The sequence below is a fragment of the Equus asinus genome, chromosome 21 (assembly GCF_041296235.1).
Source record: "Equus asinus isolate D_3611 breed Donkey chromosome 21, EquAss-T2T_v2, whole genome shotgun sequence".
Taxonomy (NCBI): domain Eukaryota; kingdom Metazoa; phylum Chordata; class Mammalia; order Perissodactyla; family Equidae; genus Equus; species Equus asinus.
This window is the reverse complement of record NC_091810.1, coordinates 54,634,603-54,651,509: the sequence shown is the minus strand read 5'-3', so window position 1 is coordinate 54,651,509 and position 16,907 is coordinate 54,634,603. Positions and strand designations below refer to the sequence as shown.

At 38.6% G+C, this 16,907-nt stretch overlaps 1 protein-coding gene across 6 annotated transcripts in view; it reads left to right on the top strand.

Moving 5' to 3' along the window:
- The window catches only part of SNRK (SNF related kinase), a 59,246-nt gene that overhangs the window by 1,928 nt on the left and 40,411 nt on the right, over positions 1-16,907 (top strand). The window contains exons 2-5 of one of the 6 annotated variants that reach the window (XM_044755010.2): positions 1,270-1,319; positions 11,841-11,899; positions 13,553-13,678; positions 13,774-14,247. In XM_044755010.2, coding sequence (XP_044610945.1) covers positions 1,270-1,319; positions 11,841-11,899; positions 13,553-13,678; positions 13,774-14,247 — 709 coding nt within the window. Of the gene's footprint in view, positions 1-1,269; positions 1,320-11,840; positions 11,916-13,552; positions 14,248-16,907 lie in introns of all 6 variants that reach the window. The other 5 variants (XM_044755015.2, XM_044755014.2, XM_070493279.1 and 2 more) reach the window with 5 other exon arrangements.

The following is a 16,907-nucleotide window of genomic DNA, read 5'->3' as shown; positions in this document are numbered from 1 at the left end:
TAATCCTAAACTGAAGACTTTTCAATGTCCTTATTAAAATTGAAGGGTTTTCCTAGTATTTTTACTGGTGGCATGAAATACTATTTGTCTAAACTTTGCTATGGGTGTTTCGCTCATATAGAAAGTGAAACTAAATAGAAAAAAAGCTATGTTTTTTTGGAGATGTTGAGCAGTCGTGGTTCTAAGCCTCGGTATAAATAAGGCTTGATTTCTTCCTCGTAGCCGCTTGTCTGAGCCTACAAGCTCATTACACTGCCCAGGAAGAAAAGAGTGCAAGTGAACAGGATTTTAGGAATTAAACATAGATGAGGAACTCTAAAGACTTGATATGACTGCATGCCAGCTGTTTGCTTAACAACCAAAAAGTAGAGTTTTGGCCAAGATGCTTTTATAAGAAAATTATTATTCAGAATTTAGGTACTTCCCAGTGTGCGTGTAGTGCAGGTAAATTCTTAGAGCAACTTGGGTGGAAAAGTTAAGTGAATTCCAGCAGTTTTGAAGGTAAACTTAACCTGTGTTCATTTATGGAGCCTTTGTTTCTCTGTTTTGGGGGCCCTGGGTTAGAGGGTAGCAATAGAAAAATGAATAAGAACCAGTTTTTGCTTTTAGTTGTTTACAGGCTATTGGGGACACTGAGGTAAACAGTAACAATAGGATCCGATGAATGCTGTGGTGAGGCATAGGCGAAAACCCCGCAAAGGCACAGAGATGGGGCAAGGAACAATCTGATGTGGGAATGCTTCATGGAGGAGGTGACAGTTGAACTGGTCTTGAAGAACAGGTAGAGTTCCCAGGCAGAGAAAAGGGGAAAGGGCTCCGATGGTTCAGGGAGGATGAGAAGACAAGGTCAGGTGGTGGAGGGAGAACTTCGATCCAAGTGGGTGAAAGGGAGTTGCAGAGGTAGAGACCGTGCAGCTGTTCTTTTTTAAAAAAGAACATGAAAAGGAAGCGGGGGGAGCTGGGGCAGTAGCTGTGGGCATGGAGGGGAAGTGTTTTGGTGTTTTGCTTTAGTTTGCGAAGTGCTGGTGTAGAATCTCTCAGACTCTGGCCTCCTGAGTGAGCACTGGAAGTTGTCTGTCCTGGGTGATCTGAGCTACGTTATTCACACTGTGGATCGTTTCCTCATCTGTTTTTCTGTACAGCTGCTTTGGGTTGAGGCCTTATATCCCATGGGAAACCATTTCTTGCCAGTGGTAAGGGAGGAAGCTGTCTAATGAGGATTCCTACTTCACTTTCCCTGAACATTTATTTCTTTGCTGTCACTTCCAGAGCCTCCTGAGATTCTGCTTTGGTCCCTCCAGCACTTGGCCTCTGCTCAGGTAGGCTCTTCCATGACAGATGAGGCCTTGTTCCTCCTTACTTGTGTTGTACGTGCCCCCAACAAACTGCTGTCACGTCGCTACTCAGCAGTTGCTTCAAAGTCAGAGGGCTTCATCTGCCCATGCACTGTGATGTTTTCAGTCCCAGAGTGTCTCCAGGCTCAAAGTAAGATCAGGTCTGTCGTTTATCCAAACACATACTCCCTCAACTACATATTGGCCCAGAAGTGTCATGTGGCTTATGAAATTAGTGCTCCTGAAGTGTGGGTTACAGGACATGTAACTGATCACATCCTAGCCTTACTCGGCCTCAGTTTCTTAGTTGTCGACATGAGATTATCTTTCTCAAACCCAAAAGATGGTCAGCTCTTTGAAGGCAGAGACCACTTCTTTGATTTCTGCATCCCCAGACCAGACAGAGTTGTGCCTTGTGTATAGTCAGCGTACCCAAGAAGTAACTTGATGAAGGAACTTGAAAAATCTAAACTTTAGTTTGTTGATTTTATTACCCTGTTAATAGAAACCGTACCCATTTTAGTACAGCTGGGTTGGATTTAAATTGTTTTCGGTTGTAGAATTTCAGAACTAGAAGCAAATCTTCCTCTCTGTACCAGCATGCAGTAGCTGTTCAGGAAGTGTTGGTTCCTGTCCTGTGTCCCTGGTGTCGGTGAAGGGCACCACCTACTCCATTCTCTGCCAGAGTCATTCCAGGTTTCCTTCTTTGCTTTTCCCCCTGGGCATTGAGTTCTTGGATTCTACTTCCTAAACCTGTCTCCTCCGTGACGTCCTCATCGTCACTGCCCAGATGCTAGCTGCCCTTGTTTTCAAGTCAAAGTAGTCATTTACCTGGAGACGTTTTCAGTAGTCTCTGTACCTGTCTCCCAGCTCGAGGCTTGCCTTTCCGGTCTGATCTTCACTTTGCTGCCAGAGCGCTTCGTTTAACTGTCACTTCTGATTGCCGTTCCCCAGCTCAGGAGTCTTCTTTGGCTTGTTAGTGCCAGCTTTCATTTGTTCATTTAATAAAATGTATCTCTGTATTTTGGGTAGATGCTGTGTTCGGCAGGCCCTGGGATACAGAGCTGAATAAAATGGACACGGGCCTTAAATGGACTGAACTTACCATTAGTCGTGTGGAGGGCACAGATTATTAGTCATGCTAATAATCATGTAACCACAAGTGTGATAAGGGCCATAATGGAAAAGGACGTGGTGCTGTAAGAGGGCACAGAGAAACGGTGTGCAGGGGCGTGGGGAGGGGAAGGCCATGGTCAGGAAGGCGACCTTTAAGCTCGGCCCTGAAGCACATAAGGGCTGGCCACACCTGAGGAACATCAGCTGACTTGCATGGAATACAAGGCCCTTTGGGTGTCTGGCCCTTGCCTACCTGTCTGACCTTGTCTCCTACGCTCTGCATGTGTTACTGTCCCCGTCACACTAAGCTCTCTCAGCTCTCTTTTCTGGAAAGCCTCTTTCCCGCCATCTCCATCTTCAATTCTTAGTCAGACACACAAAAAAATGACTTTCTCTGAGATGTCTCCTATGAACTCCCAAGGCAGGTTTAGGGAAGAGCACACCTCTACTGGCATGTCTGTCCCTGTCAAAGATTGTAAACAACTTGAGGCAGGGATCTTCCTAGTAGATACACTAGAGGCGTTTAGGGGCACTTTGGTGGGCCACTTAGGCCCAAATAGCAAAATAAGACGGGGAACTAAGTATACAGCCCCTCTCAAATATTGGACTCTCCTGGGAGGAGGCCAGCTCTGAAGAGTTGGGAAAAAAATCACTGGGTGATTTTGATCCCACTCACACCGTGCTAATATATATTATCCTGTTTAGCTTTCATAGTAACTGTCTAAGGTGGTGATTATCTTTGTTTTATAGATAAAGACATGTCTGTCTGTAGAAGTTGAGTAACTTGTTGGGCTCCAGATGCTGTGGTACTCTTTCCACTGTGCTATGATACTGCTCCTCATATTTGCTGAATAAATGAATTTTAATGATTTTTAAAGTGCACCCTCTGTGGTGAAGATAATAAGAAAGGTTGACTATGTGGTACTCTGAGATGCTGAATCTTAGTGTGCTATCCCAGCTCCTCTCTGGGTGTTCCCTCCCCTCTATGTACACACACACCTCTTAGGCCAATATATTGTCTTTATTCTATATTGCATAGCTAGGGGACAAGGTTTGAATAATATATATAATTGAGTTTAATTCTCAGCCATGTTGGTTCTTCTGTATTAGATTATATTTTAGATAATGTAAGTTTTACTCCTACAGTATAAGTTACCTAGATAAAGTTGATTTTAGATTTAGGACATTATACTAACAAATATTTGTGGGCAAATTTTGAAGCTAGAGTGTACGAGTGTACTGTATTCATGGATCTCTTTTTAAAGTAGTCAGAATATTCCACAGCCCTTTTTTTTTTCTTTTTTCTTTTGGTAAGGAAGATTGGCTCTGAGCTAACATCTGTTGCCAATCTTCCTCTTTTTGTTTTCTCTCTCTTTTATCTCCTGAAAGCCCTGGTACGTAGTTGTGTATCCTGGTTGTATGTCCTTCTAGTTCTTCTGCATGGGTTGCTGCCTCAGCATGGCTTGATGGGCGGAGTGTTGGTCTGTGCTCAGGATCCAAACCAGTGAACCCCGGCCCTCCAAAGCGGAGTGTACAAACCTAACCACTTAGCCATGGGACCAGCCCCTCCTCACCCTTTTTATTTAGCACTGGACAAAAGCAGAGCTGTTGAATTTTAAAGTAAAGTTTAGCTTTCTATTTTATCTCATTTTCTATAGGTTAAACAGCTCTCTCCTTATTGGCATAAAGTATTTTCAGTACTACTGGAGAAATTTGGAATGAGAATATTCAGTCTATAGTTTCAGGGCTTGATTTTATCCTTTCTGCTCTTATTTTATTGAGTGTTTACTAATCCTGTTGTGAAGGAAAATGCTTTTTCAGAAACAAATGGAGAGAATGTAATTTGCAAAGTACATTAAAATTGCAGTTTAAGAGGGGCCGGCCCGGTGGCGCAGCGGTTAAGTTCACACGTTGCACTTTGGTGGCCCTGGGTTTGCTGGTTTGGATCCCAGGTGTGGACCTATGCACTGCTTATCAAGCCATGCTGTGGTAGGCATTCCACATATAAAGTAGAGGAAGATAGGCATGGATGCTGGCTCAGGGCCAGTCTTCCTCAGCAAAAAGAGGAGGATTGGTGGCAGATGTTAGCTCAGGGCTAATCTTCCTAAAAAAAAACAACAAAACTGCAGTCTAGGAAAGGTTAAAGTTTTTAAGCAGAAAATAGAACTTCCCTAAATTTTACTTGAATTACTCACTTGGTGTTGGCTGTTCTGTGCCTCTGGAGAGGAATCTTGCCATCACAAAATTGTATGCAAACTCTGAAGTTATTTTCAAGGTGCCGTTCTATTTTCAGATGACCAGGAATTACCTCAGTCCGTCTTTTGAATGGTTATTTGCCTTTAACTTTCTTTCTCAACTTAAAAAGCAGTTTCTAAAAATTTCAAATAGTTTTTAATGGGATTACTTGTTAATCATGTTTATTAGGTGAGTCTTTGGAGGCACTAGGGAATTTCCTCCTTTTAATTGATTGCTGGGGCAGGTAACTCACGTGGCACGTCAGAATTGGAGGAACAACAGAAATGTCAGAATAGATTTATTTCAGTGCTGTCGTTTCCCTGGGAATTAGAAAGGCCTAGGTCAAAGGGAGGCATTATATAATTGCAGGAAAAAATAAAGGGCCCAGGATTCAGTGGGACCTGGAGTCCAACCTAGGCAGCTCTTACCTGGGTGTAGGACTGGGGCAAGGAGAGTCCTTAACCTCTTTGACCCTGCTGTCTCATCTGTAATAGGGTATGATACTTCCATTATATTGCGGGTTGTGAGGAATGAATGATATAAAAATGTAGAGAGCCCAGTACGTATGTAGAGTCCCAGTAATTAAATTGTTTACTCTTTTTGAGACCTGCATCAAGGCAGAACTGGAATTCTAAAATGGGCAGTTGTGGCAGTAAAAGACATTTTTAAAATATGCACTGAGACAATGAAGGAAAAGTCAACTGTGGTTTTGCGTATAGGACTCACTTCTATATAAACCTACGTAGGCTAGTAATGACTTTTTCAAAAGTAGCATGCGTGATAATGCGAAAGATCTAGTAAGTCAAAACAAAAATCGGTGTTTTATGGAACTTTAACGTGAACAGTGAACTTTTTAAATTGGTTTAAATTCTCTAATGCCCTTATTCTTCTGTTGCTTTTCTGTTAATACCTTGAGAGTTTTCCTCTGCTGTTGAGGCCTCACATCAGCTCTGTAATGAGAAGCTGCTTCTGCGCTTTTTTAACTCTTTAATGACACTTTAATTAACCTTAAATATAATTCAAAGATAATGTGGTGAGTTATTTAGTATGTCAGGTTTTCCCTTAGTTTTGAGAAGGTGAGAGTTCATCACGGATTCCCAGATGGTGAGCCATTAGGTATTTTTCAGGATCAGCCTTCTTAACCCTGCTAAACTTATCTCACTTCTACCCTAAATTATAACTTCACCCAAGCTAGTGTTCTCCTTTCTGAAGCCAGCCAGCCAGCCATGTGCACTCTCTGCCGCATGGTCCCCCCACTTTTGGGAGTGGTGGTCCACTCCCCGCCACCATTGAAGTTGGTAAGCCCTGGTCTGTGGGCTGCCCCTGTCCTTGGGGATCCTGCCTCTAATATTCTCTACTCTTCCTTGGACATACCTCGCCTAGGCTGACTCGTACAATTACTTATCTTTTTATATGTAGATATCTGTAAGATTCTAAAGGACAGGAACTGTGTTGTGTCCTTCACAATTAGTGCTTAAATATTTGCTAATGAAAATAGATTTGGTTCCTGTTCTTTCCTCAGCCTGAAGGAATCGCATCCCTCATGGGAAGCAAAATATTTCGTTGAATATGTCTTATTTCTTAAGGTTACATAAATAGGCTTCAGACAATATATTTTCAGGGAAATTGGTGTATTTCATAATCTCAATGGAAAAGTAAGTTGAATGAATAATTATGTTCAGAAAGTTAAAATTTTAATAACCTCTGCCTTCCTAGATTATAAAAGCAGCATACGTTTATTGCCAGAAACTTGAAGAGAAAAGCATAAAGAAAAAAAATTCTATAATCTTACCAATTTAACATTTTGATATTTTTGATATATATATATATGCAGACAAATTATATGCTTTTTTAAAACATTGGTATCATATGCCATCAAATTTAGTATGTGAATTTTTTAATTAACCTTTTCTTGTGAGAATTTCTCCATGAGATTAAATAGCCTCAAAATATAGCAGCATAGTGTTGATGTTAGGTTTACTGTGATTTATTTAACAATTTCCTTATTGTAGACCCTTAGGGTTTTTCTGATTTTTTTGCATATATAGATATCATAGAACATTGTTGAATATAAATATTTGTCCACATCTTTATTTCTGAAAGACATAAATCTAGTAGTAAGATTACTGAATCAAGGATATTAATTATTTTAACGCTCTTGATACATACATTGCCAAGTTGCTTTTCAGAAAGGTAATTTGCAGTCCCAGCAGTGTAAGAGAATCCCCAAATGATTATGTTTTTCAAATCAAAGTCAGTGAAATGTTAGGTGCCACTATTTTTGTTTATGGATTAGTTGATTTTTTTCTATTCCAACATTCTTTTTTGACCAGTTTTCTTTTTTTTTTAAAGATTTTATTTTTCCTTTTTCTCCCCAAAGTGCCCCGGTACACAGTTGTATATTTTTAGTTGTGGGTCCTTCCACTTGTGGCATGTGGGACACCACCTCAGCATGGCCTGATGAGCAGTGCCGTGTCCGCGCCCAGGATCCAAACTGTCAAAACCCTGAGCCGCTGAAGCGGAGCGCGTGAACTTAACCACTTGGCCACGGGGCTGGCCCCTGACCATTTTTTAATGACTATTTTCATCACAGTAGCAGCAGGGGGAAAAAAGATGATAGGGAGTTAACATGAGTTTTGACAGTGTTAATAAAAGCTTTGGAAGAGAGATTTAGATTATTAAGTTTTTAAATTCTCCATAAGTTCCAACTTAGATTCTGTTTTCTTGGCAAAGGAGTAATTGTGGGTTGGCTTTATTTATTTTGGAGTATTTCCTACACACTAGCTTTTGCTTAGGTCATCATTTATTATTCGAGCACTTTATACCAGGGCTGTCACCATACTAATTTTTTAAGTCTCACATACCCTTAGGTAGAAATGGTGACATGCTTAACATTTTTCATCACTTTAATGAGGCAGTTCTGTTGAGGAATTTGAACTTATATCTGTGCTGGTGTAGGTTTTGTGGCTTGGATGTTAACCCCTTTCTCTCTACAAATACTGAGTACTACTCTACATCAGTTAATAAATCGCCAGACTCCTGAGTACGTTCAAATTCCTTGATATATCCTGGGCTATAGCTTGTTTTACTTAGAAGAAATAAAGATTACTCAAACCAACACTTCAAGGAATTGATCTGCATTGGCAGCCCAGTCACTGCCTTGAGAGGCTGGAGCAGGGTCTTCAGCCTGGCATTCCTGGTCACCTCAATGGCCCTGAGTCTGTTAAAATTGCCTACTTGGAAGAAAACTTTCAGCACATGCTGTAATAGGTGGTTACCTTCCCTTGGAAAGTGCTTTCTTAGATATTTGGAGGTACAATTTTGCCTTTTAGGACATTTCTCACAATAAATAGTTGCCTTTAACCTTTTAATTTATAGTTCCCATCTTAATTCCGTCCAGTGACTGCAGACTGATGCTACATGATATACTGCATGATAACCACATAGTACATTCAACTAATCCAGTGAAAAATGCTGGTTTCTTCCATAACTTAGGACCTGTTGACCTATTTGTGGTTTCTTCATCTTCGATTTATAGCTTATATTGACAACAACTGGGAGGAGAAGTGCTTGTCCAGAAATGTGCAATCTTGTTGACTTTGGATAAAAAGAGCAGCGGTGGCGGCTGCATGGTAGGGTTGGGTTTATTTTACTTGACCTGGGTATCCTGGAGGATTCAGTCTCCTGTGTTCCTTGCAGCCTATACCATTTTTGTTGTAGGTGTATTTGAAATTTTAGCAGTAAGATCAGGGTGGTAATATTCATTGAGAGATCGTTAGTTCCTCCACTTAACTTTTCTATAAACATACAGTTTAGTCTGATATTTCCCTTGAGTAAGAATTAAAGTTTTTATTTTTTGGTATTCGTAAAGGGTTCCAGATAATTTCCATGTGTAAGAAGCTTAAATACAATTTTAGTGTGACTTTGCAAGAAATTCTTGTTTTAGTTGTCTGTATTAGAGGGAGAACATTGGCACAGATTTTTTTTAAAAGCATGTAATTTGTTTGGGAGGTTTTTGTATATTTGAATATTGGTGGTCTGATTTTGGGGGGTAATTTATAATATCCCAAACAAAATGTAGAGAGGCTATGGAAGTACCCTGATTTTTGCCTGTGGCCCTTTTTGTTCAACTCCTCTAGTTTCTCATGCCCTGCTTTGGTTCATAGTGGTTGTCTGCACAGAGCCACCTTGGGGCAAAGTGCTGTTTTGTCCTCACCTCTCCTGGGAGAGGTGTGAGTAGGAGACATTTGTTTGATATACAGACCACGCTGCAGTGGTGATGATGTCAATGAAAAGCTAAATGTGAATTTTGACAAGAACAACAGGGTGAATTCCAAATTAACTGTAGGTTTAACAGAGGCTGGTTCTACAACTGTTTTCAGCAGCTTGCAAAACGTGTGTAGGGCCACCCACACTTCCTTCCTCTTCTCCAGCCACACCCGCACACTTCAGTTGCTTCTGCTCTCTTTAGCTGGGAGAACATGGGTGTATTCTTGCAACACATACCAGTGCTTGTTTTTCAAACATGAATTTCCATATTATAAACACTCTTGACTAGTTGGTCTGTTTCATTTAGGTCCGGCCTTGTTATATGCATATGTGAGCATATGCTAAGTAAGACTGCTCTAGAATGGCCTAATTAGTAGTTTTGCTGTTTTAAAAGATGTCATCTTAGCCATATAGACATTAAAAATACTGATTTAGAAGAACTTAGTGCATGGAAAAATGTTCATCATATGAAGTAGAGGAAAAGTAATTGTCAAACTCCATATACACTGTTTTAGCTTTGTAAAGAAGCATAGATACAAATGATATATATTCACACCTGAAGAGAGGTCAGCCTAGATGAGATTACAGTTGGTTTTTTTTCCTCCGTTGTGCTTTTCTGCATTTTCTAAATTTTCTAAAGTGAACTTGTATTGTGGAGAGAAATACTTAAAAAATGGTTACAGTCACCCCCCCATCCCCGTGTGTGTATGTCTGTGTGTATTATCTCATTTTATTAAAAAATTTGTATCTGGGCATATATTATACATACAAAAAAATTTGGAAGGCTGTGTACCAAAATGTTAACAGAGGGTTGAATAATGGATGATTTTTTTAAAGTCCCCTCTCTTTTTGCCAATCTATATGTTCTAAATGTATTTTTTTTCTTGTACTGCACAGATATTTATTTCATAATTAAAACAAAAATACTGAAAGGAAAGTGATAGGTCAAGTGGAAAAAGTAGGCTGCAAGATACATAGTTATGTATAGAATGATCACACGTTTGTAAAACAAAGAAGCAGCTGTATATAAATATTTGTAGAAAGACCACCAAAATATTAATAGTGCTGATCTTAGGGTAGGAATATGGATGCCTCTTTATTCTTTCTCCTTCCTGTTCTGTATTTTCCATATTTTCTATAAGACTGCATGACTTTGATGGGAAAAAATGTAAGGGAATATTTAGTCCTTTTTGAAAGGATAGATTTGATAGAGAATCATCTTTGAATCATTTTAACAGCAAATACTTAGATTTTGGGGGATGTTTTATTGAGAAATCGTCAGACTTTGATGCCCACCTGGACACATTATTTCCTTTATCAATCTTAAGGACCCATTTTCAATTTAATACGTTGTAGGAAACTGAACAGCAGAATTTTTAATGAAAGCAAAGAGATAATAGCTCCATAAATTCATTCTCTTGAAGTAGCCTAGAAGACTAAAAGAATTTCTACTTGAGTGGGTGAGGATGCCATCATTATCACAATGATGGTAGTGGTGGTATCTGGTATTTACTGACTGCTTAGTCTATGCTGGGCTTTATTCTAAACACTTGACCCATATTAACTCATTTAATCCTCACCACTACCTATGAGGTTGCACTCTTACTACTCACATTTTCTAATGAGGAAACTGACCATACAGAGAGATCAGGTTTTGCTCAGGTCTCCTGGCTAGTGATTGGTGAGCTGGGATTCACACCCAGCCATTGGCCTTCAGAGCCAGTGCTCAGGCACACTGGGCTACCACACTGCCTGGCCCCAGGGACTGTGGATGAAGCACAGGCTGTTGGAAAGAGAGAAGCAGGCAAGGGTAATGGGAGGAGCTACCGTATGCCCCCTGGAGCTGAAGGACCAGGTAGGCATCCCAGGGTTCACCTGTGCCTATGACTTTGCTGGCCCCGTTGTGCCGCAGAGTTATCTCCTCTCTCTTCATCCCCTCGTTCCCAGCAGTAGACTTGTTTTTCACGTCCACCTCTCTTTCTTACCTCTTTCAGCTTTCCTGTCTGCTTTACCCTACCTCATTGCACTCCTTTTCCCCCGAGCTCACGTGAGCCTGAGCTCAGTATTACCTGGACACTCACCTTTAGTGTATTGTGTAAATTGCCTTGGCTGAGTATGAATGTTTGGGCCTTTCAGTTCTTTGTGTGACATTTCAGTGTTGGGGAAAGGCCTGTGAGGCCTTCAGTCAGTACTCCCTTGCTGTGCCGCAAACTGAGATATCAGTGATCTGCTCACATTCTCTCTGCTCATAGTGATAGTTCTTGTTTACTATCAAATAGAAAACCTCCCATGTGAAAGTGTTCTGTGTGTTCCCCGATGCTGGCATTGTAATTGACTTCTGCTGGCCTGCTCGAAGACAGTGTTTGAAAGGTTGCCCTCCTTGGCTATTGGAGAGAGTGTTTCGTGAGCCTGGAGGGGCTCCTGCAGGCAGGTTGGGCTTTGAAGCCAGGCTGAGCCGATTAGAGCCGTGGACTGCTGCCTATTGGGCAAGTTGAGCCTCATTTGCCCACCTTGCAGGCTCTTAGTGAGGATTTAGTGAAATGGGGATTTGGTGCCTGTTATCCAGGAGGCATTTAGAAAATAGAGGATTTACTGTTGTTCATTATTATTGTTTCCTCCTCTAGAATTCCAGTGGAATAATCATTTCTAACCTGTCTACCTGGAACAGTTTTTCTCTCTCCTTTGTGAAATTCCTGTTTACTAGACATTCCTTGAGTGAGTTATAATTCATGGAGGGGAGAAAGATAATGGAAGACTGGGTTACTAAAGACAAATTTGCCATTTTTGTATGTTTGCCTGGATCCAGTCTTCGGGTATATATTTGATTTTAAGCGAAGTTAAAACAAATAGAACTAAACTGAAATCTTTCTCTGTATTTTCTTTTAGGAGAAAGAAGCAACCAAGAAAACACAGTAATAAGGATTATTCAGTATGCAGTTTGCAGGGTATGTCTTGGAGCCGGTACGGAGTCACCTTTACTTTATATAAGCCACCTCTTAACATTTGGCGTTGATGTTCAGAATGATTCTTGGGCACTGCAAGATCCTGAAAGATCAAAAAACGACTTAATTATTTCCTGTGCTAACTCAAAATGCACTTAATAGTAGAATTAGACAGTGGACTAGTATTTAAAAAGATGTTCAATAACAAGGATGTTTTTCCTCCCAACCTCCAGTTAATCATAATGTCCTGTTTTTAGGTATACAATTATAGTTTCATAGACAATAAAAAGGCATATGTGTACCTAAAAAAAGTATTAAAAAAAAGTAAGTTTGTTGATAGTGAGAGTGACTAATCATTTCACTACAAGGTAGTCTGTCGTTATGAGGAGACCCTGTAAGATCCTTTCCCATGAACTTGCAAGTGGGTTACAAATTATTCCACTCCGCCCCTTTGCTCGCACAGTTCTGGGAAGAGAAGCATTGAGGTATTAATAGTGATTATCTCTGGGTGTCTGAGACCCTAAGAAAAGATCTGTTTTTCCTTATCTGTATATTAATTTATTGCTTTGTAAGAAAATAAAATTAAAAATAAAATCTAATTAAATTAAAATTTAAACAAACTCAGATTTATTTATTAAATCTGATTTGTATGCCACATTCCAGGAAAATGTCTAAACTGAAGTGATACATGAAAAAGCAATATTATATAACTTGGGGGCAGCCTGAAGAAGTTTGTTTTGACAGCTAAAGTTGCATTTGCAAGTTTGTACTGTAGAAACATGGACTTGGGTAGAATTTTAAGTATAATTACTGCCCTTATGATTAATTGAAGTTACAGATTTGAAGATAGTTTTCTGCCCCCTGGAGTTAGATTAGAGTTTTCTATTTTTGAAAATTAATATGCCTGAATTAAACTTTTTTTGGGGGAACTACTGTCCAAATTAAGCAAGATCTTTCCATTTGGATTTTCCTGTTAATCTTATTAAAATTACTAGCTCAGATAACAAGAATAATATACCATATAGAAGAAATTTTGCTTTTTCTCCAGAACCTTTACATCATACTGGTTTCTTATTTTACAAATCTTAATCGACACAGGATTAATGATTTAGTTTTGGTTCTGAAATTAATTTACAGAGACATTGTAGCATAGGGGGTAAAAGCACAGATTTTGGTCAGACAGCTTGGGAGAGTTAGAGAAGGCTTCACGGAAGGGATTTTTTGTATTTATAGGAAATGGTGCTAGTCTTGGAGTAACAAGAAGAGTTGTTGGCTTTCTGTCTAAGTGTTTATTCTTTGTGTTTTCCCTTGTCAATTCTTGCCTTGTTTTTTACGATGCTAATTGAAATTACTTTTGAAAAATGTTTTTTTAAAACATGTCTTATCAGACTTGCCAATTTTCTTATATCTGACATTGCCAAAAAATTGTTTCAACAAACTGATTTTTTTCAGTTTGCAAAATTTAATATGGTATTTAAATTCTCAACCTTTATAATGTAAGCCCTGAATATATTAATAGGTTATTATAAATTGCCCTGACTCATTTTATATCTCAATTTATTTACTTCAAGCTTCTCTTAAACCAAAATTTTTTTAAAAATGAAACTATAAAAGGAAAAGTTACAGAAACTTAATTTTGTTCCTCTTATTTTGTAGATGTCCATGGTGACATTGAAAATGAATTCCTTATTTTCACCAGATATTCTTATATGAGAAGATCCATTTCACACAGTCTAAATATTTTTTCTTCTGTCGGACCAGCATGGCAGGATTCAAGCGAGGGTATGATGGAAAGATTGCTGGATTATATGATCTGGATAAAACCTTGGGTCGAGGTCATTTTGCAGTGGTTAAACTTGCCAGGCATGTCTTTACAGGTGAAAAAGTGGCAGTAAAAGTTATTGACAAGACAAAATTGGACACTCTAGCCACTGGTCATCTTTTCCAAGAAGTGAGATGCATGAAACTAGTGCAGCATCCCAACATCGTACGCCTCTATGAAGTTATTGACACCCAGACCAAACTATATCTTATTCTAGAACTTGGAGATGGAGGAGATATGTTTGATTACATAATGAAACATGAGGAGGGACTTAATGAAGACTTGGCCAAGAAGTACTTTGCTCAGATAGTTCATGCTATATCTTATTGCCATAAACTCCATGTGGTTCACAGAGACTTAAAACCAGAGAATGTGGTCTTCTTTGAAAAACAAGGTCTTGTAAAGTTGACAGACTTTGGTTTCAGCAACAAATTTCAACCAGGGAAGAAGCTCACTACAAGCTGTGGATCTCTTGCATATTCTGCTCCAGAAATTCTGCTTGGTGATGAGTATGATGCACCCGCAGTAGGTAGGTAACCTTCTTCCAGTATTTGCCCACTCGATTTCTACCAGCTAGAGTGTAGTTGGTCAAATCACTTGTTTATCTAAAAATAATTTTCAAGAGAATTTCTATTAAATGTGTCTTAATTAACAGATGGGGTTTCATGAATGCCATATATCCCTAAAGCTGGCAGTTACTTAATTTTACCCTTTAGATGGCAAATGTCTAAAGTATATTTGTCAGCACAAGGGAAAATGAGAGGTTATCATTTAAGGTAACCTCTCATCTGCTTGTTGTAGTTTTTTTTTAAGGTCTGAGTACTTTTCCTCTTTTCTTAGATTCTTCTAGTCACTACTAGTCGTCTCCTTCCTCTGAATACCCTTTCACAGTCATTAAGACACCTATTGGAAAGGTACTATGAATATTAGAGTGCAGTGTGAAGAATTTGGGCTTTTGGAATCATTTATTAATTGTGACCTTGAACAGTGTGCTTGACCTCTCTCTACTTCATTTCTTCATCCATAAAATAGAATTAGATCAGATTGTATTCCATATTATCTTGTTTACTTTTCACAGCGACTTGTGTGGTGGTTATTGTCCATCTCATTGTACGGAATAGGAAATTGGTATACAGAGTGCTTGGTATATGGTGGTTTCCAGAATAGTGGTATCCCTTGGCATTCCCAGCTACCCTCTCCCTTTACTCCAACACATTTTTGTGCTCTCACTCTCTTGTCATGAGTTATCTACTTGTGGTGGAAATGTTTACTGGTTTTCAGCTTGTCTCAACTTTGTCCCCTTGGGGTCATACCTGAAGGTCATGTAGGAATTTATTTTTACTTTTTAAGGATTTATTAATCTGAAGATGTCATCAGCTATTTAAATTTTTGGTTTAATCTTGTAAAAATATGCCCTGATATTATATGCACATATGTCAAACTTCATAGATACGAGTCTTTCATTTGCATTCTGATCATTTGAAATGCAGGTTACAGAAGATTAAATACATACATTGAAGAGTACATTGAAGCGTACTGGCTTATCTGAATACTCTGTACAGCAAGACACTGCTTTTCATGTTAGACTGTGTGTTCTGGAAAAGGAAGGGTTAATGAATGGTTTCTGCCCACTATAGATAACCAGGCTTTACTGAAGTCTTTCATTAGAGCATTTGAGCTAGAAGTTTTTGATTAGTGTTGCAGCTCTAATCAGAAAATGAAGCCAAGAATTTACAGAAGAGGAAACATAAATGTTTGAACTTGAAAAAGATGTTCAGCTTCACTAATAATCAGGGAAAGGTAAATCATAACCACAATAAGATACCGTTTCCTACTTTTCATGTTGGGAAAAACTAAAGTCAGACAACACCAATGTAGGTAAGACTATAGATCATCAGGAACTCTTGTACTATGTAGAAGACAATTTGTCAGTACCTAGTAAAGTTAAAAATATACACATCCTGTCGTGTATATATATATATATATATATATACACACAGTGGAATACTACTCAGCCGTAAAAAAAAAGACAAAGTCATCCCGTTTGTAACAACACGGTTGGACCTTGAGGGGATTATGTTAAGCGAAATAAGCCAGACAGAGAAAGACAAACACTGTATGATTTCACTTATATGTGGAAGATAAACAAAAACATGGACAAAGAGGACAGATTAGTTGTTATGGGAGGGGAAGAGGGTTGGGGGTGGACATAAGGGGTAAAGGGGCACATATATATGGTGACTGACAAATAATAACATACAACTTAAATTTCACAATGTTATAAACTATTATGACCTCAATAAAAAAAATAAATATATGCACATCCTGAGACTCAGCAATTCTATTCTTATGTACACACTCTAGAGAAGCTCTCACTCATGTACACAAGAGATTTCCCAATAATGTTTTTAACAGTGTTATTGAGTATTCATCTGCAGAATAAATTGTTCAATATTCATGTGACGAAACTCTGTATGTTGGTGAAAAATAAACTATGTCTGTTAGCATGGCTGGAGTTTACAAACATTATGTTTAAGAAAAACAAATTGGTAAAGAGTACATATAGTATTATATAAAAGTTTAAAACATGCAGAGCAATGTTATAAAGTGTTTAAGGGTGCATGCACATGTAGTAAAGTATGAAGAATGCATGACATCAAGATAGATACTTCTGAGGGGCAGGCATACCTAGAGGGTTTCAACTGTACTGGTGATGTTTATTTCCTGAGTTGGCTGGTCGGTACACAGGTGTTCATTGTAATGTTCTTTATTTTGGTTTTTCCCCCCTTAAATACTGCATAATAAAACATCTAAAAGGTTTTTAAAAAGCAAGAGAAAATTGTCTGGAAGGATGCTCACCAGTCTGACAAATGGTTACCTTTTGTTGGTAAAGTAGTATTGGGTGGAGTTCATAGGTGTCTTTATTTGTATTTATTTCAATTCATTGGTCTAATTGTGTGATTGAAATAAATATAGAATTGCTTTAAAAAAACAAATGAACAGTTATCTTTCTGTTAATGTAGTATTAGTTTATTGTGCCGAAATCAGTGATTTTTCACAAATCTTTAGCAAAATTAATTGGAACAAAGATTAAAATCAGTCATTTTATTAAATTACCAGATCTTGCTAAATAAAACAACTTTGGTTCAATTTTATAAGTAAGTGTTTTAAGAGTACACTCGTCCTCAA